Source organism: Sabethes cyaneus, chromosome 2 (assembly GCF_943734655.1).
Source record: "Sabethes cyaneus chromosome 2, idSabCyanKW18_F2, whole genome shotgun sequence".
NCBI lineage: Eukaryota > Metazoa > Arthropoda > Insecta > Diptera > Culicidae > Sabethes > Sabethes cyaneus.
The window spans coordinates 136,876,641-136,900,716 of NC_071354.1; the positions used below are offsets into that span (position 1 = coordinate 136,876,641).

The 24,076-nt window shown below is 36.4% G+C and overlaps 1 protein-coding gene across 1 annotated transcript in view; it reads right to left on the bottom strand.

The window, feature by feature from the left end:
• The window catches only part of LOC128737565 (LIM/homeobox protein lim-6), a 28,418-nt gene extending 7,986 nt beyond the window's left edge, over positions 1-20,432 (bottom strand). The window contains exon 1 of the mRNA XM_053832235.1: positions 20,327-20,432. Coding sequence (XP_053688210.1) covers positions 20,327-20,432 — 106 coding nt within the window. The remainder of the gene's footprint in view (positions 1-20,326) is intronic.
• Between the last annotated feature and the right edge of the window lie 3,644 nt (positions 20,433-24,076).

Here is a 24,076-nt window from a genome sequence, read left to right on the forward strand (position 1 = left end):
TCTTCTTTTAGAACCGGGCCATTTGTTAGTTGTTTCATGAGAAATTTATGAAATATCACATGATATAGATCTCAAGGTTTGCTCCAAATTAAGCTTTTCTTGAAACTTTTAGGCCCCTGGGCGAACGAGGGGTCCACTATTTCGAGGTATCTAAAGTGTAATTCGTATTTTTCAGCCATTTTCAACCAATTAATCGCAAAAGTACGAATATATGAAGACCTCGTGTCAGTAGTGGCTCCGTTTCAGCGAGAAATACTCAATATTGACGCAACAACTTTAAATTCTTCACATTCAACTATAAATCATCTAGAATCATAATACTTATGACAAACAACTTCTGCAATTTTCTGAACAGATGCCAAATCACATTTTTGCCGTTCATGAATTGCACTTTTGTCCCGTCTGTGAATCACGCTTTTGACCCTCTGGGCACTTAGCGGGGTTTAATAAAATTATGGAAAATAGAAATGGGTCATTCCACGCGAAGTGTCCGAGCCCCGTGTAATCGACCTTCACAAATTTGAACCAAATTTCGCCAGATTGTTCGTGTTCGGTCAGAAAGCAAAAATCGAAAATTTGGTGCCGATCGGACGTTCCCTCGATTAATGGGAGTACCTCCATTTTTAAGGAAAATACCCTTTTTTGTCAAAACTTCTTATTTTCTTTTACTTACATCTCCGGAAATATTGAGTTTAGAAACACAACTATTTTCACATTTTCAAAGGAAATTACTCAATGAATTCGAAAAAAATATTATTTTTAAGCACCAGTGTTGCCAAATATTTTTAAACTCAATTTGAAAACTATATTTACATTTTTCTCTCAATGAAGACAATTTTATCTCAAAAATTTCAACTTCATCGTGTTCCACAGATTTTTTTGCATAAGAATCACTCATCGTCCCGAGGTATTTTTTGCCGATCCCGAGATACAGCGTTTCAAAGCAAGCAATTCCCCATTTTTAATGTAAAACTAAGAGCAAAATAACTTTTTTTAAGCAGTGATTCTCTACGCAATGTAAAACTACTTTGCCATATCGGGAAAGCATTTATCTATACCTATAAAGAAGGATTTCTGTCTGTCTGTCTGTATGTTCCTTATAGAATCGAAAACTACTGAACCAATCGGCATGAAAGTATGCATCTAGAGGTTTTTTGGGGCCAGGAAAGGTTTTAGTGATAGTTAGAAACCCCTCCCCCCACTAAGAGGGGGGACTCCCATACAAATGAAACACAAATTTCTGTATAACTCGACAACTAATCAAGCAAATAGAACAAAATTTGGCATGTGGGTGTTTTCCGTGACAAGAATTTATTCTATGGTAAATTGAGACCCCTCCCCTCTTTATAAGGGGGATTATAATTCCTCTCCTCTTTAAAAGGGGGGGCTTCCATACAAATTTCCTCATAACTCGAGAACTAATCAAGCAAATGAAACCAAATTTGGCAGGTGAAAGTTTTCTAGGGCAAGAATATTTTCTATAGTACATTAGGACCCCTCCTCACTTTAAGAGGGGGGGCTCCTGTACCAAAGAAACACAATTTTCCTCATAACTCGAGAAGTAATTAAGCAAATGGAACCAAATTTGGCATGTGGGTGTTTTTGGAGACAAAAATTTTTTCTATGATGAATTGGGACCCCTCCCCGTTTTAGGAGGGGGGGATCCTATACAAATGAAATACAAATTTCCTCATAACTGAAGAACTAATCAAGCAAATGGAACAAAATTTGGCATGTGAAAGTTTTTGAGGGCAAGAATATTTCTATGGTGAATAAGGACCCCTCCCCACTTTAAGAGGGGGGGCTCCTATACAAACGAAATACAAATTTCCTCATAACTCGAGAACTAATTAAGCAAATGGAACCAAATTTGGCATGTGAAAGTTTTCTAGGGCATGAATATTTTCTATGGTGAATTAGAACCCCTACCCACTTTAGGAGGGGGGGCTCCTATACAAATGAAATTCAAATTTCCTCATAACTCGAGAACTAATCAAGCAAATAGAACCAAATTTGGCATGTGGAGGTTACTGGAGGCAAAATTTTTTTCTATGATGAATTGGGACCCCTCCCCGTTTTAGGAGGGGGGATCCTATACAAATGAAATACAAATTTCCTCATAACTGAAGAACTAATCAAGCAAATGGAACAAAATTTGGCATGTGAAAGTTTTTGAGGGCAAGAATATTTTCTATGGTGAATAAGGACCCCTCCCCACTTTAAGAGGGGGGGCTCTCATACAAACGAAATACAAATTTCCTCATAACTCTGGAACTAATCAAGCAAATGGAACCAAATTTATCATGTGGGTGTTTTTGTAGGCAAGAATATTTTCTATGGTATATTTTCTATGGATTTCCCCACTTTAAGAGGGGGGGGGCTCCTATACAAATGAAAAACAAATTTCCTCATAACTCGAGAACTAATCAAGCAAATGGAACCAAATTTGACATGTAAGTGGTTTTGGACGCAAGATTTTTTTCTATGGTGAATTGAGACCCCTCTCTTCTTTAGAAAGCGAGTTATGGCCCATCTCCTCTTTAAGAGGGTGGGCTTCCATACAAATGAAATGCAAATTTCCTCTTATCTCGAGAACTAATCAATCAAATGGAACCAAATTTGGCATGTGGGAGATTTTGGAGTCTTGAATTTATTTTACGATAGTTAGAGACCTCTCACCCCTGTGGTAGGGGGATATGGACTCTCATACAAATAAAACAGAAATTTTTGCGAAACTCAAAAACTAATCGAACTCGAGAAATTCGAGACTCTTCCATAAAACATTAGTCAATACAAGACCACAAAAACTATCTATAGTAACACTAGATCATTCAGGACAAGACGGTCGCGAGTGTTGCCGGTGTCCCGCCGTCGGAAGCGCCTTCCACTGGGGGGCTTGCAAAACTCGAGATTGTGACAAAGATCATCCGAGATTCATGATTTATGTACAAAACAGGTTAATTTGTGGCAATACGAAGTTTGTCGGGTCAGCTAGTACAATATATAGCAAAGTTTTTCTATACAATGTGGCCAGCTTTTCAGTTTTTTGTTTGATTTATAGCACTAGATGAGGAAAAGTTACTTTAAAAAGGCGTAAAATATACGTTAGTTGTTTGATCACAGCCTTGTAAACTGTTTTTCAGCACGCTAATAGATATGAGCTCTTACCTTCCTTGTTTATTGCGTTTATTGTTGCTAGGAGACTTACATTCCCTTAATTAATGTAACTAATCATGCGGGAAACTGAAAAGTTGGCAACACTTTTGAGAAACACCTTTTTTTATACAGTACTAGCTGAGTGCCCGATCTTACTCGGGGCGCCTTTGTCTCACAGTCACTTGTACATCAGATATTGTACCCGAATGCTTATAATGTAAAAATATAACACTTGCTCCTCTTTTCGACGTTCCTTCCCATTTATCAGCTCCCCCTCATTTGTCTACCCGGCCACCTATACATCTGTTTTCTTGTCGGAAATCCCTGTAAAACCCTATACAGAAAGAGAAACAAAGACATTTACCCTATTTGCACTTTCTAGCAATGGCCACCCCACCCATAGTTTTGTTATTGTACTTTTCAAAAAAAGTAGAAGGTGCAACAGTGTTTCTTCCATGGATACATAAAACCTGTCATTCCTTTCATCTCACTTCAAGACAAACTTGTTTTTAGTTTCACCACCACCACCAGCAAGTATGCACAAATTATTGGCCGAGCCCACTCTGGAACATGCCACATAAAGTTGACCATGGGAAAAACATGGTGTTCTCAGATCAACTCCACACTGTTTGAATGATTGCCCCTGTGACTCAAATAGAGTCGGCCAGCAACACTTAGCACGAATGGTCAAACACTTTTTATACGGGTCACTTTGATTCAGCGCATAATTACACTTGACAAATCTACAGCTGCGAGCATTGCCGTTTAGTGTTTCGTATTTTGATTTTTTCTGTTGTACGGATAAATTGTTACAGTCATGTGGGCGTTACTCTCCCTTCCTGTCAGCAACCTCCTGTCATCAGCTCCCTCTTTTATCCCACCGTCACTTAAGGAAGAACCTCCAAACATTTCGGAGTCTTCCCCCTGTTACTCCCCCCTCTTTTGTCAACCCCTTCAATTCTGATTCCCTTATATTAAGGAACATGTATGAAAGTTTGATAAAGAATGGTCAAGGCGTTTCGGAGTTATTGTCTACCCCCTATTAGTCCCACGTCCTACCCCCCTTTGTCAATCCCCGGTGCTGATTCCCTGATGTCAAGGAACATGTGTGCCAAGTTTGAAAAATAACGGTCAAGGCGTTTCGGAGTTATGCCCCCGCTCCTATTAAGGACCCTCGCCCCCTAACAGGGAACCTCCCTCTTTCGTTTTTGTTAACCTTCCAGTGCTGATTCTCTTATGCTAAGGAACAATTGTGCCAGGTTTGATGAAAAACCGTCCAGGCATTTCGGAGTTATGGCCTCCCCCCTGCTAGGCGCCCCCCTTTGCCCCCCCCCGTGCTGATTCTCTTATATCAAGGAACATGTGTGCCAAGTTTGGTGAAGATCGGTCAATGCGTTCTGGAGTTATGGTGGAACATTCTTACAAACATACTCACGCTCACTTTTATATAGATAGATAATTGCTTTTCCGATATGCCAAAGTATTTTTACATTGCGTAGAGAATTATTGCTTTAAAAATAAGTTATTGTGCTTATAGTTTTACATTAAAAATGGGGAATTGCTTGCTTTAAAACGCTGTATCTCGGGATCGGCAAATAATACCTCAGGGCGATGAGTGATTCTTATGTATAAAAGTCTGCGGAACACGATGAAGTTGAAATTTTTGATATAAAATTGTCTTCATTGAGAGAAAAATGTAAATATAGTTTTCAAATTGAGTTTAAAAGTGTTTGGCAGCACTGGTGCTCAAAAATAATATCTTTTTCGGAATCCTTGGATAATTTCCTTTGAAAATGTGAAAATAGTATCTTTCTAAACTTAATATTTCCGGAGATATAAGCAAAAGAAAAAAAGAGGTTTTGACAAAATCGGGTATTTTCCTTAAAAATGGAGTCGCTCCCATTAATCGAGGGAATGTTCGATCCGTACCAAATTTTGGATTTTTACTTGCTGACCAAAAACGAACAATCTGGCGATATTTGGTTCAAATCCGCGAAGGTCGATTACACGTTTGAACTTTTTCTCGGTCACTTGACATGGAATGAACCAATAAATTTCGCCAATTTTTCTTACCGCATGCATTTTCAAAAGAGATAGTAGATTAAAATGAAATGCTCCTACAACTTTTCAACAAGTAGTGACCTCCTGTTGATATCGTGTTTGCCTTATAACGGAATATTACATTTAACCACAGTAAATCAACATTTCTACCTAACTCAGTAACTGTGCCTCGTAAATCAAAATTTTTACGATAGAATTCAAGGCAAAGTAGTTACTCATCCATACCAATATTGTCAAATTATGCGGAATGCACTGACAAATCATTGAATCGCTTTAACGTTTACTTATTTTAAATTTTAATGCCTTTATTTTAATACCTTCGATTTTACCCCCGTCGCACTCTTGGCCCTCATTACTCCAATAGCTAACACTCTAGAAATATTCTTTGATTCAGTTCGTACCAAAAAACTCTTAGCCACAAACTTTTCAAATTGGCCATTATTGGGATATTTGAAAATTACCTTATCCCAATTTATTTTTAATTTATATTTATCTTTATTTATTTTTTTAACAATGGCATGTCTCCTATATCCACTAGAGAGATCAATAAAATCAGCTACAGTCGAAAAAATTGTTAGGATAAGATAGGATCAGGTTGGATTGAATTGGATTGGATTGCATTGTCGTGAGTAGCACCAGCAGTTTTTATCACAGTGTAATTTATCAAACAAAAATGACTTTTCCAAGTAGTTCCCTTATATCAATAATTTACTTTGAACAATTAAAAAATATAACAAAAGTAGACTTTTCATTTTCTTAACTAACAAAACATTCATCTTGGAAGGTTCAAAATTGATTAAATGAAATTTATTGATTGATCAAAATTCAAATTTGATTGATTATTAGATGGATAAATCCTCATTTTTTAAGAATATTCTTTTGTGTGTCAGTGTTTCTGTTTGCGGTTCCGTCCAATCCTTACTGGCTCTTCAACAACGGAATTAGAGCGAAGTTAATTATATAGTCAAATGTATATATACTGTAAGTCTACGGAAAATTCGCAATAGCTTGAACGTTTAGTCAGATAACTGACGGAGTAACTTTATATTCAAAACCTTTAATTTCTTTGCACAAAGCCAAACTCAATAACGATTAATAAAGTTTTATCAACTTTTACAATTTGTAAATAAATACGGTTAAGTGATTCAGTATGATGTTATTATCTAAAAATTTGTGAAAATTCTTACTTCATAAATTTGAACAAAATACTGCACCAACCTTATTTATTTTCAACTAATCAAAATAGGCGACCCTTGATTAATCAGGTTCTCGCCCTATCCTGTCGTGTAGTACCTATACCTATAGCAAAAGCTATAAGTATTGCCTAATTACGATATTGAGAGTTGTATACCCTTCTTGACTAAGCAAAGCATGCAAATGAAAGTGCTGGACAATCGCCAATATAGCACCACTCACCGCGTTCGATGCAACTAGAACATCCAACGTACAAATATTTGCACTAAAAGCATTCATTTCCTTCAACAAAGCATTTTCACCCACAAAAGAACACCGACTGTTGAACCTTAGCAAACTTAGGAGCTTTTGGATTGTCATTGCACCATTTTCTTCACCAGCATCTTCATCATTGTCTGTCGTCGATTGACAAACAACTCTGGTTTAGGATGGCTGTCGTTTGACTTTTGCACTAAAGTAAACATGAATTTTAATCGTTTTCTTCTATCATCGTACCTTTTAAACGGTACTTTCCATTCATAGACCAGCATAAACTGTTCCGCCTTTTTATACCAGTACACTTTAGACTAATATCACGTTTCTCAAGTGAGTATTTCCACCAAATTTCAATTTAACCTTCTGATCAATTTTGAAACAACATTTCAAAGAACACAACACAACTAGGTAGGAGTGAGGTAGGTGTATGGGCTGATTAATTTTGGAAGAAAGATTGAAGTTTCATTGAAAGGGTCTCCTTATTAAATTTTGTTTACTGGTAGAGATCATGGATCTAAAAACGAAAAAATTCAATCATTTTTTCTAAAAAGCCTCAATTGGTGTTTTGTTATTTTGAGATATCTTGATTTCTAAGAAGTAAATTATTCTTAGCGGACATATCCCGACGGAAAATAAACAAAAATCTAATAATGTTACATGGTTTATTTCATCTGCCGCTTCTGTGTCCCAATTTCCTTTTGCATGTTATTTGATTTACATAAAAAAAAACTATTGCAAAAATACAATCCAATATCACCCTTATAAAATCATTGTTGTTATCATCTATCGAAATAAGTTCCAAAGATGATTAATGTGGACAATGATTTAGGTAAAGTCCAAAAATATATAATTGATTGTATATTATATTCGTAAAATCTGCAATGATTTTGAGATTTCCATTAACTGAACTCAATATAGGGCATAGGTAAAATTATTTGGTTGAGTTGTAAATATGTAATTAAAATACTTTGTATCCAGTCTTATAAAACCGAAAACTTTGTTTGATCAGGCGTAACAAGCAGCAGTGCGGGTAAAATCAACACAATAGGCCGTATGAATAAAAGAGTTAGAGCAAATGCTCCCATACGATTTAAACGGGAAAAGCAAGTTAACTCTTTTATTCATACGGCCTAATGTCAGAATTAAACGGACAACTCAAAAAAATTCAAGTGAAACCATTTCTTTAAAAAAAATATGATTCTCAGGGAACTTATCTGTAAATAGTACGCCAAACGAAAGCGTTGAAAAATCACCCCCCCCCCCCTTATTTTCGTCTCCCTACCTACCTATACCTCCTATATATATACAGTTTGTATATGATTGTTATGAAGACCCATTGCATTTTCTGTATGGGACGTGACACACTCAATTGTTAGTCCCAAATTGTGTCTATGGATTACAAAAATGAACTAAACTTTTAATGTAACAAAGGAAGCAAATCAAACAAATTTCCATTGGAAAGAGTTGTTAAAGCTTCGCAAAAATAAAACAAGTGACGAGCAAAATTGACTATATGAATCATTCATAAAAACATTCATTCGTAAAAACGCATATTTCTTGCAAACTCTCCATTCTTGGCTGCCGATGGAGTTCGAAAAGCAAAGCTCACACTAATTGCAAGCAATAGATTCAGATTCCAGATGGTTTTATTTATCCTGGCAACTTTCATCGGTACTTTTAAAATTTTTTCACAAATTATTCACACTCTCATTTTTATACCAAAACTTTGCTGATGATTTAGTCATCATGGTTCGTGGAAAATTCGACGACGTGATATCGGATAGAATGCAAAGGGCCTTAAACCTTACACTATCTTGGTGTAGTAAAGAAGGCCTGGGCATTAATCCTTCAAAAACAACCATTGTTCCTTTCACTAGGAAGAGAAAACTGGAGTTACAGTCTCTGCACCTTGGGAAAGAAGAAATTAAATGCAGCGTCTCAGTTAAATATCTGGGAGTAATCCTAGACGCTAAATTATCTTGGAACGCACACTTAGATTCAATAATCAGCAAGGCAAACACTGCCCTATGGGTATGTTCAAAAATGGTGGGAAAAACATGGGGCCTCAAACCGAAAATGGTGTTGTGGGTCTACACCGCCATTGTGAGACCTAGGATAGCTTATGCTTCGTTGGTATGGTGGCCAAAAACTTCAGAAGCCACGGCTATTAAAAAGTTAAACAAACTTCAACGATTAGCATGCATGGCCATAACCGGAGCAATGAAAAGCACACCTTCGAAGGCTCTAGAAGCTATTCTCCACCTGCTACCTCTGAATCAACACGTTCAGTTAGAGGCTAAGAAAAGCGCTCTAACACTTAAACGATGGAAAACAATACTCGACGGGGATAAAATCGGACACTTGAGTATCCTGAAACTTCTACCTGTTGGCCCAGTTGCGGAAATGAACAGTGATTGGATGGAAGCTAGAACCAACTACGACATCCCATACACGGTGAACGAACCATCACGTTCGGTCTGGGACGAGGGGGGACCTAGCGTCCGCAGTGGTTCAATCAAGTTCTATACCGACGGATCAAAGGTGGGAGTCAAAACGGGTGCTGGAGTGTACGGCCCCAGAACTAGAATATCTATAGCAATGGGAGATTGGCCAACAGTTTTCCAGGCTGAGATAGCAGCTATAATAGAATGTGCAAACGTCTGTCTCAAAAGGAAATACAGACATGCCAATATCTGCATTTTCTCTGACAGTCAAGCGGCACTAAAAGCGCTTAAAGCTTTTAAGTGTTTCTCAAAACTTGTCTGGGATTGCATTTGTCTCTTACGGCAACTGAGCCAGGTAAACTCGGTAAACCTGTACTGGGTCCCTGGTCATTGCGGAATAGACGGAAATGAAGTCGCAGACGAACTAACTCTCCATTCACAGGTCCGGATCCATTCTGCGGTATCTCGGACTGTGTGATGAAAAGTGGGTTGAAACAATGGGAGAGCCGAATGATTATGGCCAATTGGATGGCTCTACAGTCGCTCAAACAATCAAAGAAATTTATAATGCCTAGTATTAAGGTTACTCAGAAGCTGCTGAGTCTCAATAAGAGAGACCTCAGCACGTTTACCGGTCTGGTGACAGGACATTGCCCGAGTAAATATCATCTTCGGAATCTCGGTTTCGTGCAAGATGATATTTGTCGCCTGTGCAATACCGAGAGCGAAACCTCGGAACACTTACTCTGCAATTGTGGAGCACTAACAGGACGCAGACTGCAGTATCTCAAAAAGGCCCTACTAGAGCCTAGGGAGATCTGGTTTGCGTCGCCGATCAGGACTATAAGGTTTATAAACCAAGTCATCCCTGATTGGCACCTGTCTCCCTCCAGCTTCCAGCCTACCACTTCTTCAATAAGTGATAGGTAAGCCTGAAGCGTACAGCAAAAGAGACAATGGGGCATACCACAATAGTTCAAAATAATGGACGCAGTGGTGAGAGTACCCAACAGAAGAAGAGATACCAAAACAGAAATAAACGCATTAAACTTAAGGGGTTATATACAGTTAGGAGACCTAAAAAAGTGTATTTTTCCAGAACGTATCTAGAGAAAACCCTTTAACTGATTAAAGTGAAAATTTGTATACAACTTACAGTAGGTTTTGGCTGTATTTTAACATATTTTGTTTTTGAAAAATCGTATAGCTTTTGTATGCAATAGTTTTTTATTAACTTGTGACAGTACATAAATCAATTTCAGCCTGGATTCTTATGCCTTCGAGTCAAGTAGTGAATACAATAGTTTGAGCAAACAGTTGTGCAGTAGCCAATACAAAATAATATCGCAATCCACTATTCTTTCATTCCCATTTATTCAAATTTGATCTAACAAACTATGTTTCCAGAAAAGAAATCACCGAATCGATAAATAACTAAACTCCCCTCGATATGGTTTCAAACGGTCAACTTTTGGCAAGCTACTTTTGATATATGCATAAAAAGCTTTAAGCGTTACTGTCGATGTTGTCCCTATTTGCATTGGTACAGAAGTATAACATTTTTACAAGGCTGTTCACATGTACACATTTTAAGGCTTGCTCCAAAAATCTGATATTTGTTCGCGAAATGCGATGTTTTGAAGATGCCCGTAAATACTGTTATCTTTACCGTATACATTGCTGCTTCAGCACGCGCGGGAACACAAACAGATGATAGATATATGATAAGGCGAAGGGAAATTAATTATGATTTATGATTTGATATCGGAACCGATAAGCATTGAACGACTTGACTACTGTTACGTTATAGGAAAAAGTATTTTATATATTTGAAAAAAAAAAAGAAAAAACAGACTATTATAGCTAGACATATAACACAATGCAATGCGTACTGCGGCATATTTTGCACCCCGAATGTAAATTAAAGTCTTACAAAGTCTTTAAAAAGGGGAAGGTTAGGAAGGGAAAAACGGATTCCAAAGCATTTTTTTAAATTCTGTTCATGAAAATATATTCTCTGTAGTCCGATTAGCAAGATAAATGCAGTGAATATATTTTGAAAAACAAACTTTCTAATTTGTACCCAAAAACTGATTCTGAAATTCTTGCAATGTTTTCTTTTACTTTGATTATAGTCACATTAACAGCTTGGGTCATTCGCGACTTCTGCGGGGTTGGGATTGGAATCCGGCTACACGGTGTGCATGATAACCACTACACTAGGTTGAACTCCTTCTTACAATGTTCTCAGTTACGATTGGACATAACTTTAGTCTAAAAATCTCTGCCTATAACAATGAGTTTCTGGCTGTCTGACCCGTATAGACTCGGAAACTATTGAACCGATCGGCGTGAAACTCCTGCAGGAGTTTTTGGAGTCGGGGGAAGGTTCTTATACTCGCGGTCTTTGCTTGTGGAGTTTTAGCGCCACATACGAGATTTGTTTTGAAATTCAAAAAATTGAAATTTCGTTATGATATTATAACATTTCGACCATGCATATCAGACTTATCTTTCAAAAACAAGAATTCAGGTTTATTCTGACCACTTGAACGCCATGGTGACTATAATGATGATGATGAGATGGAGTGAATAGATACAAGTGATTTGCCTTGGATATTTACACACTTAAAAAAAGCACCGAATTCGGTAAAACTTTCCCGAAATCTCATCAGCCGAACGTTCGTTGAAAAGGTCGATGGTGCATATCGACGTTTACGGATCTTTAGTAACGTTTGCTAACATACAAATTTTAACGAACGGTCAACTGTTGAGATTTCGGCAAAATTTTACCGAATTGGGTGCTTTTTGCCTTTCTACTATATAAATATATAGTATAAAGGTATAGAAATCACTCGGAAAACCGGAAATGGAAAGAAGGTCCTGCGGGCCGAATAACATATACCATTCGACTCAGTTTCGAAAACTGAGCATTTTCTGTGTGTGTATGTATGTGTGTGTGTGTGTGTGTGTGTGTGTGTGTGTGTGTGTGTGTGTGTGTATGTAACGCTTTCAATCTCACTCACTTTCTCGGAGATGGCTGGACCGATTTTAATGTTCTTAGTGTCAAATGAAAGGTCTAGGTGTCCCATAGATGGCTATTGAGTTTCATACTAATCGGACTTTTAGTTCAAAAGTTATGTATAAAAATACGAAAAATAAGGGACTTCATTATCTCATAGATCCCTTAACCGATTTGAACCAAATGGATTGCATATGAAAGAGGAGCCTTGCAAACCCTTAACTTCAAAATTTCATGACGATTGGGCTTATAGTTTGAAAGTTACATAAAGAAATGTAAAAAATAGTATTTAAAACATATTTTTGTAACATTTAAGAATTAATTCAATGAAAAACATCACACTTTTTATTATTATTTGAAAATTACTGCTGAGATCTATCAAACGCAACCGAGTTATTTAAAATCGGACAGTTCATTCAAAAGTTATTCAGACTTTAACACTTAAGCACCGTATATTAAACCGTTAAAACGTGTAAAATCAAAACATATCAATCAAATGTTGATTGTATTCAATGTGTGTAATGTATGTATGTATGTACGTATGTATGTATGTATGTATGTGTGTATGTATGTATGTATGTATGTATGTATGTATGTATGTATGTATGTATGTATGTATGTATGTATGTATGTATGTATGTATGTATGTATGTATGTATGTATGTATGTATGTATGTATATATGTATGTATATATGTACATATATGTGATGACAACTTACAATTTTTAAATTTGCATTAAAATTCAAGAAAAGTGAAAACATGTCAATTGTCTGAAGTTTTTGAAGGCTCTTAGTGGAAGTGGAATACGAACTCTGAAATTAAAGAAAAGAAAAAACTTGTTCCGACTAAACTATTTAATATCGCTTCGAAATAAGACACTGATGAAGCCTGCACGTTATCGGCGAACTACGTATCTGTCGCAAATAAATATTAAATACAGTTGGATTTCGAATTTGGCAACAAAAGCGTGTCGCCTATATTGCCAAAATCGAGACCCTTTTTTGATATGACAAAATTAAATGTAAATACATTAGAAATTGACTAAGTGTTATTAATCAACGATTGCAACCTTTTTATGTTCACAAAATCTGCCAAGAGCTATCCGTGCGGTGCAAGTAAGTTTCTGGCGACCTACGGTAGGACGGCAATAAAAATATGATTGTTCGAAATATTCTATAACCGCAAACTTTTTTTCATGAACACACTTAGGGTAATATTTTTTCGTCATTTAAAGTAATGCGGAAACTGACTGATATTTAAACATGCTTTTGGAAGTAAAATACTTTGTGTTTCCAAAAACGGATACTTTTGTTGCCAAAATCGAACCATGCCAAATTCGAAATCCCACTGTTGTGGGATTCAATCAGAAAGTTTTTACTTTTCTTTGATTTCAGATTACAATTGAGTGATTCAGAAGGAAAGGGGTGTAAGTGACAAAAAGTAAATTTCGAGAAAATCGGATCCAAAGTTAAGCTAGAAGTCAGCTAGAAAATTCGTCAGGTTAAAATACAAAAGTAATGACGCACTATGGTTCTGTTAACTTCACTTTATTAATTTCTATTGAAATCTTGGAAAAGCATTTTAATTTTTGGGATTTATAAGACATTTTTGAAAATGTTATTTGCACTTACACACCCCTTTCCTTCCAAGCGAAACCCAACTTTTATTTTGCTCTTTTTTTTCATGTTTCTAAAAAAGTCATTAAACGGTAAAATTTTGACATGAATTTTCTAGCATGCATAAAACCATGCTCAAAGTATCGTTTCCTATCATTATCTCGATTTTTTCAATTTTGTCACTTACACCCCTTTCCTTCTAACCCCATCAATTGTCATTTTTTTCACTTGCTGTTACTCACAATTGTACAAGAAAAGCAAGAAGCGAAGAAAAGCAGTTAATTTAACCATTTAGGTAAAGTGGTGCATAGGATTAAAAATACTAGTGAGTTGATTTTTCCAAATAAACTTATATAAATTTCAAACAATTTTTGCGCGCAGCAATAGATGCTCTTTCCAATCAATAGATACTAGAGCTTGGAAATTTTATATGAAAAATAGGAGGAAAACATTGTACGGTAGTAATTTTGTACGATTTGTTTTCGTTAGGGACACTTTAAAAGACAGAAATTTTCAGTCATGTATCATATTTTAATAACTAAATCGAATTGACTAGCACTGGAAATTATATCGATCATATTTCCCATTCTCAAGCATGTTTATGGTGCACCTTTTGCACTATTCGACCTCATCTTGTTTTCCTAACCCTCTAACGGGATACATTATAAAAACGATGCGATCAAGCTAACGACCATATTTCATGAAAGTACATTCAAAAGAAACTTAAGTTTTGATTTTCATGCAAAAATAATTATCTGATGGAGCGTCAGCTAAGAAATAGTTCCATTTATTATTATTATTATTATTATTTATTATTTATTTATTTACTTCATCCGACAGTGAGTCTTAATGAATTGTGATTAGATTGGGAAAAGCCACCTTGAGTAAGTCTCATATTCTTACTCAAAGCGGCACAAAAACCCAATATCTTTTCTCTTTTTCATATCTAATGCTCTATTCAGTTGTTTTTTCTAAATCAGATATATTGCAAAATTGAAGCCAAGCAAACTAATAGTAAAATTTTGAGATCAGTCATTTTGTTGTAGATATCCTTTTCCTTCAAAAGCGAAATATAATAATATTTTTTCTGAATTCTTGTTTTTCAAAGATGCTATCTTTTGAACGTATGTTATTAATATCAAAATATCAAAAAATCTGCTATGAACACATATTTCGTATTGTCAATTAAAAACAAGTTTCGTATGTGGATCTGAAGCCCGAAAATGAAGGCCATCTGTAGACCATTAATTTCTAATTTTCTATATATATTCTTCAAGTCTGCAAAAATTATCTTTAGTGTTTACATTATGTTTCTACAAATCACGTAAATATTATAAAACTAAATAAGGTGTTCATCAAGTAACATACATAACGCTTACAAATATGAATCTTAAATACCTTTGGACACTTTACTTTTTGTTTTTACAATAAGAACAAAACGTAAAGTGTCCAAAGGTATTTAAGATTAATTATAGATCTTCCTGAGAAATTAAATGATTATTGTGGCAGTAGAAAGGCTAGGTCACGCCTCTAGGTGAATTAATTCGGGTTTTTGAATGTGTATAGACTTTTTAATCGCATGCACATGCACACACACACATATATATATATATACATATACATACACAATAACACACACATAGACAAACACATGCAATCAAATGTACAGTCATACGTGCAACCTAGAGTGTCCCAAAATAGCACTATGTCAGAAAACCCGGGGGCTCACCCCTCAAATGATAGCTTAGGGTGTCGCAACAAAATTTTTATATGACGTCAACATTGGTTGACGCGGTTTGGGGGTCGCACATGTGAGTTTTATGAAAAATGGCTTTTACCTAATAAAATAAATACGTCCTTTTTAAAAGTGATTCTTGAGCCTAAATGGTGCCTTTTTTTAATATGACTCCGCCATAACTTTTTTATGAATGTATCCGATCTCAATGACTGTGCAAAAAAACAGTTAAGTATCTTGTTTCACCTACATTAACACTTCTAAAAATATTTTATTGAATTTACTCCTGAAAAAAGCAATTTTTTCTTAAAATGTTGACGCCATATAAAAGTTTTGTTGTGACACTCTAAGCTATCGTTTGAGGGGTGAGCCCCCAGGTTTTCTGTCATAGTGCTATTTTGGGACACTCTAGTGCACACACACAAACAGCCGTGCACGCCTACATACGCAGACGCACATATCACAAACTTACATTACGCATACATACACACATATTTTTAACCCTTTGTGATCTTAATAGTGGTTGAGCGTTCGCTTTAAGATAATTGATAATAGTAGAGCTCTAACGACATCTGAGTTGGGCCACTATTAGCGTATTTTTCTCCTTTTAAAGATTAAATTTCTTTCCGTGAGCAATGCGAAATAAATAATAAGCTATAAGGTTACGGACCCTTTTCGTCATACGTAAACACGATCCAGACTTTATTGCGAGTTTTTATAAGAATTAATCCACAAGTACTCATTTTTTACAGCAGATTAATCTGACACATCTTGCCTGTACATGTATACCCATTTAGCCTGAAAAAATATTTCGGAACTTATATTTCTCAGTGGAACAATTTTTCATGCTCCAGCGGGAGTTCGTCATACGAAAATTCACTTCGTCATAAGCAATATTTCTTTCGTTTGTCATGGACAGACAGCAATTATTTACAAAAATCTCTGCACGTATTCTTTGATCCGTGTCCAAGAGCTACCCAACTACTATAAAAAGAGTGGAAATAGTTTGAATCACAGCTCAAAATTTTAAGTAGTTATTTTTCGTCATACTCAAGCTTCTCTTCGTCATACTCAAAACTGGTAGAAAAACCAAGAGGACTTCTATTTTTTGAACAAATATTGAAAAATAGTGATTTTTTAACATAATCTTTTCCTCGATAGCGAAGAGACAATCCATAAATATCAATACCAGGTTGGTTTGACTGTAATTCGCATCGAAATTGGTTATAATGCTGTTTTCTTGTCGATATGTCTGTAAAGACGAAGACCCGCCGTAGACGAACCCATCCGGCACCCTAACATTCTTTCCATTTAATTCTACTACTATGGAACTTATAAAATACGATGAACTTCTGTTCATTTGACTGTTTTTAATCTGAACACTTTTTAGTTAAATTTCCGCTGCACGACGCGATGTGCAAATTAAAATTGCTTATGCATTTGCTTATGAAAACAGTAAGCTGCATAGATAAAAGTATTTGCTTTACTGCTTCCATACGGAAAAGCAAAGCAAACTGTTTTATTCATACGGGCTAATGTCAACGAACGCGTTTTTACTGATTTAGTATTTAATCTGTTCCACATTCTGTTTTTCTAACGATTCTATTATAAATTCCATTGAAAAACGAAATATTCGCTGCTTGCAACTGCCAACTAAATCAAACCACTGAAACAACAACAAAGTGCAGGGCGACCAGTTCATACAAGTTTTAGCATATTAAGAGTTACCAGTGTCAGTAATTTGAACATTAAGAAAGAACCTCGTTAGTTTGAATCAGGAATCGTTCAAATTAGCCGGGGTCCACGGTATTCACAAAAAAATCACATTCAAAATGCTTCGTACGTAAATTATCACTATGAAATTCTATAACTTCATAGTATTAGATTAAAATTTAGATAATTTTTATCCGAGAATTTGCTACGATGTATTTGCCTATTAAAATTGAATCCGCTTAAACCATTCTAACAATTTGGAATAGGAACAGGACCAAATTCTCAGCGACAACTCGCTCAATGTTAGAAAAATAGAATATTAAAAATAATTCAAATATCGCTTATATTTCGATACTTTCGAAGATGAGAATTCCGTTCTTTATTTTATGCATATGTGTTAAAAAGTGATTGTGATTGTGATTTTTAGACCACAAAATAGCGGGAAAGTTCTAAGCATGATAGCTTGTCATTTACGAAAATATAAAATGATTACATTGATAATTTCGCACCTATTCGAAAACGATGAATTATAATCGTCGCAGACGAAACCGTCGCCAGAATCGTCGCGAGGGCAAATATCGTTTATTTTGCCAAGTAAACCACTAGTTTATGCGCTAGTCAAACCAACTATATACTTTTAACTTACACACAACCAATCAGATTCTTTTTGCGACACTTTTAAGCTGTCAAAAATATGAGTGGCGCGTTTTTTACCAATGGCACGAGCAAGACCAATCCCAAAACCGAACCGCGAGAAGCTTATTCTGCAACTACCAAATAATTATTATTCAAGCCATTTATTAAATCAGGTTTGATGATAGGAGAAAGACGTCTACAGTAAGACAATTTTTTTCCCAAAAATTTTAAATTTTTTGATGCTAGCTACCAACGAGCTCTTCAATCCATTTGAAAGGCAAATCCTTCTAGTTGTCTGAAAAAAAGTGTCAGTCGTTTTGGTTGGAAGCTAAATTATTTACAACTACAAATGTGAAGGTGTAATTTTGTTTCACTGTTAACCAATAGGTGGGAAAAGTGAGACAACTCGTATTGCATACTGAAACACCTATTTGGAATCAATTTAAATCATATATTTTGGTAATAAAGAATAGTTTATTGTGTCTATAAAGCATGCATTATTGTTGGCCATGATTGAAAATTCCTATTGTTTTTACATCATTTTATACTCATATAAAGGACGAATCTTGGACATCTGACTGTTAACATACACTTTAGAATTCATTTACACTCATTTAGCAAACAATTCGATTGTCATATTTTTTTAAATATTAACTCTTATTACTATGTGATGCCATGCAGTTGTTTTAATTTTAATTTGTTTTGTATTTTGTTGTTAAAAATAAAAAAATATCTTAAAAAATCAACAAATTTTTCTCAAACATAGGGGCCATCCAGATACCACGTGGACAGAAAAATGCCAATTTTCAACCCCCCCGTCCCCCTCCATGGACAAGCGTGGACATTCGCTCAACCCCCACCCCCCTCGCCTGTTTGTCCACGTGGACATTTTTATGTCAAATTTAACAAAACAGAAATGCATTGCTCTAAATTTTGTTTTCAACTTTATTTATGCAGTATTTATCAAAAAAGCTTACGTGAAAGGAAGCACGAGTCTAAAGGCCGCGACACAATGCATACAACTTTTTAGTCGTTGCGAAAATTTGAGTTTTTCCATGGATTTTCCGTAAACTTTCTGCAGCGTATTAAAATCCGTATGCAAGGTGACCTTAATTCTTATGATCTTGTCTACTGCAAATTATTATGGACTGCAAGAAAGCTTGACTTTCGCTTGACGATTCTTTATCCAGTATCTTTATCCAGAACATCTCAGATTGGCCGTCTACTTCAACACAACACAAGACCTTTCCGACGCAATGTGATTCGCAAAATTTTCTGAAGGCGAATCTTTTTGGAAAAAGGTTGTCCACGGAAGCCCTTTTTTTGGCGAGCCGCATTTGATTTTGAGGCAAAATGCAATCCTTTGGTGCAAGCGCGACCTAAGTGATAAATGAGTCACGTGACTAGTGAATATTCGTGAATTCTTCCGTTACCTTTATCATTTCCCAAAGAAGGCCAGAGTTGCAAAAAAATAATATATTTTGTTTTGTATTGCATTACATCAAATGTCAGGCTAGGCAATCAACAACTGTGTACTAACGCAGGCTTAATCTTTTCAACAAGATTTATGCCAGATACATGTTCTCGTAATGCTCATGTGTTTACGTGAACATATGCCTCATCAGAACATCAAACTTTATTTGAACTTAAAAACAATCACTGATCAATGGCTAATGCTAATGTGAATAATTAAGTCTATATTGCTGTTTCTAATTTCTATTGCATGAAAAAAAAACTTGTCCACGTGGACATTTTCCGTACCCCCTCCCCCCCTTCCGTGGACAAACGTGGACATCTTGATACCCCCCACCCCCCTCCAAGCTGTCCACGTGGTATATGGATGGCCCCATAGCGCGATGTAGGTTCACAAATTTCACTTTCTATGAAAATATCATGGATCTTGAATGTTTTATGACATAGGTAGCTATTCCTGTTGACTCACTGTTCCTGTTGTCTCACTGTTAACTACTCTCCCCTACATGAACGAGCATCAGTCACTACTATATAACAGCATTACGTATAAAATGTGTATCGTGATAGGCTAGTTAAGGTAGTAGAATTATAATGCTGGTTTAAAGTCGTGGAACATTTATTATTTATGCTATCAAGCGCTTAATTCCTGTGTATTAGCTTTACACATTGAATACATCGCTATTGGAACAAAATGTTTGATGGGATAGCGTCGGAGTTTTTCTTCTTATGTTGCAGTTGAGCTTGAATTGAAAACCATGTCAATCAGAATATCCTCGTGTTCCAGCAATTACATACTGTTTTAGTCTTTACACAACGTGTTTCGGACACGTAACTGCATGTTTGACACTTAATCATATTTTTCACTTCCAAAAAATATTTATTTATTAACAAAAATGGTGCTGGAAACCTTTTCATAGATTTGCTATTTTTCACGATCATTTTGGCACATACTGAACACGTTTCGATATTTGTTATCCTTTTTTTTCTTGATATTCTATTGTATAATCCTATTTTTATTACCTGTCCGTTCACTACCGTCGATAGGATTATCCCTTAAATTCGACTCCACCGTTTGACCCTGTGCAATTCCAGTGTTGAGGTTAAGGTTGTGATAAAATTCCAACATACTGTTGTCACTTGCGGTATGCTTGCTTTGTTATAATTGCCCGTCTACTACTACACTAATTAACACCCGAAATGGTTCCATTCACTATAAGCACATTATATCCCAAGAGCCATCCGTTAGACTACGTTTCCGCTTCGAACGACTTAATCCTTATATGCTTGACGCCGACTGTTATTATGTTAACTCGTTTCCCGACGCGACGAAATTAAATGAACACGAGAAATACGTCCACACGCAACGAGCGACAAAACGCATGTGGCTCCTCCGCAGGCAAAATGCTAACAATGCGAGTCATCAGAAGATAACGAACAGAAGAATAGTGAAAAGCAGGGAATAGATATATGGAATCGTAAAATATCAACATTCATTGCAACTATCTGCAAAAGGGAGGAAAAACTTACCAACATCGGTAACCGACCCTCGTGTCCTCTAGAGAGAACGTGTCGTCAAGCAGACAAACGTTTGTGTTGACAGAGGAAATGGGTCGATAGAACAGACACAAGCGCAAAATACGCGCAACCTGTTACGACGAGGGTATAGATGGTGTCGACCGCGTGCCACACGTGTTGCGATCGATTCCGATACCTCAAATTCTACAGAGAGAATTAATGTTCAATACAGAAGATATCCAAAAGCATAATCACCTGTTTGTTGCATATATATACCACATATTTTAAGCAAATACGAGAGGAAAAGAGAGAGAAGGATAGTATGCCTGAAAATAGCGTGCGTGGGAAAATCAATGAAACTGCGAATGGTGGACTTTCATAGCGCATGTACTAACGATTAATAAGATAGCGCCGAGAGAGACAGAAATCTTTTTGTTGAAATAAAACAGATGCAATAGATTCAAGCCCCGCCCCGATCGCTGATTGGTGCCATGTGGTGAGTGAATGTATGAGTTTGTTGAGGGAAAACGGGATAGGTAGCATACACATCTCTACAGTAAAACTAAAAACATCGCATAACTATCAGACGCCGAAAATCCAGTAATGCTTGTAATAAGTATTTAGTGTGCATTAAAGTATTGTTTGGCATAGTAAAAGTGTTAAAAATTTGTAATATTTTGTTTTTTGTATGTTTCCACCTTTTAGTGGATTTTACACCACATCGAATATTATATTCCTGATAGTCTGATATATTTTAAATCATTCTTTTATAATTAAACAGTTTACTTAATATCCTGATTTAATTTCTAAATGATGTCTTTTTAAACTAGCAATTAATATTCATGTTAGAACGTAAACTTTGTTGACGATAGTCTAATTTCCTATGATATTTTGTTTTTTGTTTATTACGGCCATGAGTTATAGCCGTGGGCGCGACCAACAAGCAACTCATTTACGGGGGTAGATGATACAGTTTACGCTATCTGTACCATGAAGCTGAATGAAAATAGTCGAATATCTGAATTAGTCGATGGTAGAATGCCAAGACTTTTGGTGCGCATTTTAATAAAACCATTCCGAATCCACGTGTAGCTTTCGTCGACAATTCACTCTATCCATTAAGATGAATCCTAATCTAGTTCGTCTTCTACTAACAACAATTCCTTTTCCAAAACGCGGGTGAAGATGCAGAGGGCTCCTTGGTCTTTAGTAGCAACAAGTATTGAACATTCTTTCTCATCCAATCAGGTTGCCCGACAACCGTTACAACGTTAGAGCTTGCACTCCATTGTTCTTGAATTTGATCTTCAATTCCAAATTTGACTACTGCACAAATGGTGATTTACTACTTAAGAAAGCATGCATGAACTTTGGGTACTGCAGAAGCGCAATAGGTAACTCTTGAGGGTTTAAACCCAATACATTATTGATTGTACACCGTCATTATCAAACCAATATTGAAGTATAGTTGTATTATATGGTGGCAGAAGCAGATAATTGTGACTGTTCATACAAAATTGAACTACCTTTAAGGTTCAAATACGCGTCATTGATTTCTAGGATTTCAAAAGCAGTTTTATGCTGAAAATAATAATTCCTATGTTCGTGAAACTGTTTTCGCTTAATTCTTTGCGTCTGTCAGAGCACAATGATAAATTTTCGTGAACATATCTTTTGTTAAAAAGTGCCTTATGGCAATATCTGGAACGTTTACTACAACTGTAATTCCAACGCCTTAGATCATCAAACCTGTATCTAATCAAACCTATAACTTCCACCTGAAGCAAGAGTCACTAGTATGTGCTTTTTTTCTTTACGGACCTATCGCAGCGCCCAGTATCGTTGATCTATTGTGATATCGCCCGGGTGTTTGCTGCACAGAATTTCTTTTTGCTATAATCACTTTTGAGTAAGTGATATGCTTATTAAATTTTATGCGTGCTTGTGTGATATTTGGTTTACCCTTCCTTCAAATCCTGCTCTACTTTACCTACTTGTTCCTCACTACTAGTACTATCCTACATTATAGCTGACCCTAGCAATGACTCATTGCGTTCCTCTGACCAGTACACTTAACTATAAGAGTTAATTTGCACTGTCAAGAGACTTCATCGGGGTAATATAGAATTCAGCATGAAGGGTAATGAGGGGCCTGAGAATATGCCCCTGCTAAAGTCACTTGACATCGAATGACCTGATTCTACTAGGATTCGAACCAAAGACCACTCGCTTGTCCAAGCAGACTCGGTAACCTTGCGGCTATAGAGCTACCCTTAGTATGTGACTATCACCTACATGTATCTGACCCTGAGCGCCCTGCAGACCGCCGAGTTAGTTTTGAGGCACGATGCTGGTCTAACAAGCCGGTCATCGTATGTTTGTTTCTTTGCTGGACGGTGCTGCTAGAGTCAGTAGCATCGTTGCACTAGCCTTGTAATATTGTCCTGTACTCTAATAACCGGTTGCGAAGTCTGTTGATAAAGAAGGGTCAAGTCTTAAGGACATTTATAACCCAAAGCTTTGCTTTTTAGCATCCTGAAGATGCTAGTCTTATCCGATTTGTGGTCGCAAAAAGTTGCACAGGAAAAGTTAACTCTTACTCCTAGCGACATAACGCTCATGCGTACTTTTTCGTACAGTACTTGCCCATGGAACTTTCCTCCTAGAAAGGAGTGGTTATCAGGCTGCATTAGAACCAAAATTTCTGATTATTTGATCTGCTTTTCCGATGGGTCCTTGTATGAAGGTCACGCGGGCAGTGATGTATATTTCCGATAACTTGAATACGACGATTCGCTGGGTACAGTCTTGGATGGCACTGACTGTATCGTCTCAGCCAAGCTGAATTAACACAAGTTGTGTTTGAGACACTTGTAAAGTTAGTTATAATCTACTGAACTAACCATTGAGTAATCTCTTGTAAGTATAGTGCTATAAGGCTATAATACTGTTGGTACCTAAAAGAGCGTTCTTTTTGCTGCCAATAAAATAAAAGCAAAGCCTAGGTGCTACATTCCGTTATCGAAACTTGACCTTTTGTTTTTTAGACAAACTTTGTAGCCAGCAGTTTGGAGTACATGACAACTGTGAGGCTGGTGCTACGATCCTATTGACTCTAACAGTCTCTGCCAGCTTAAATTCAAACATGCAATGACTGGCTTATTAGACTAGCATCGTACCTCCATGGTTCAAGGGTTCACTAATATCTGCGATCCACCGGGTCTGGGGAAAAAGTGGGGTTCGAATCTGGTTAAT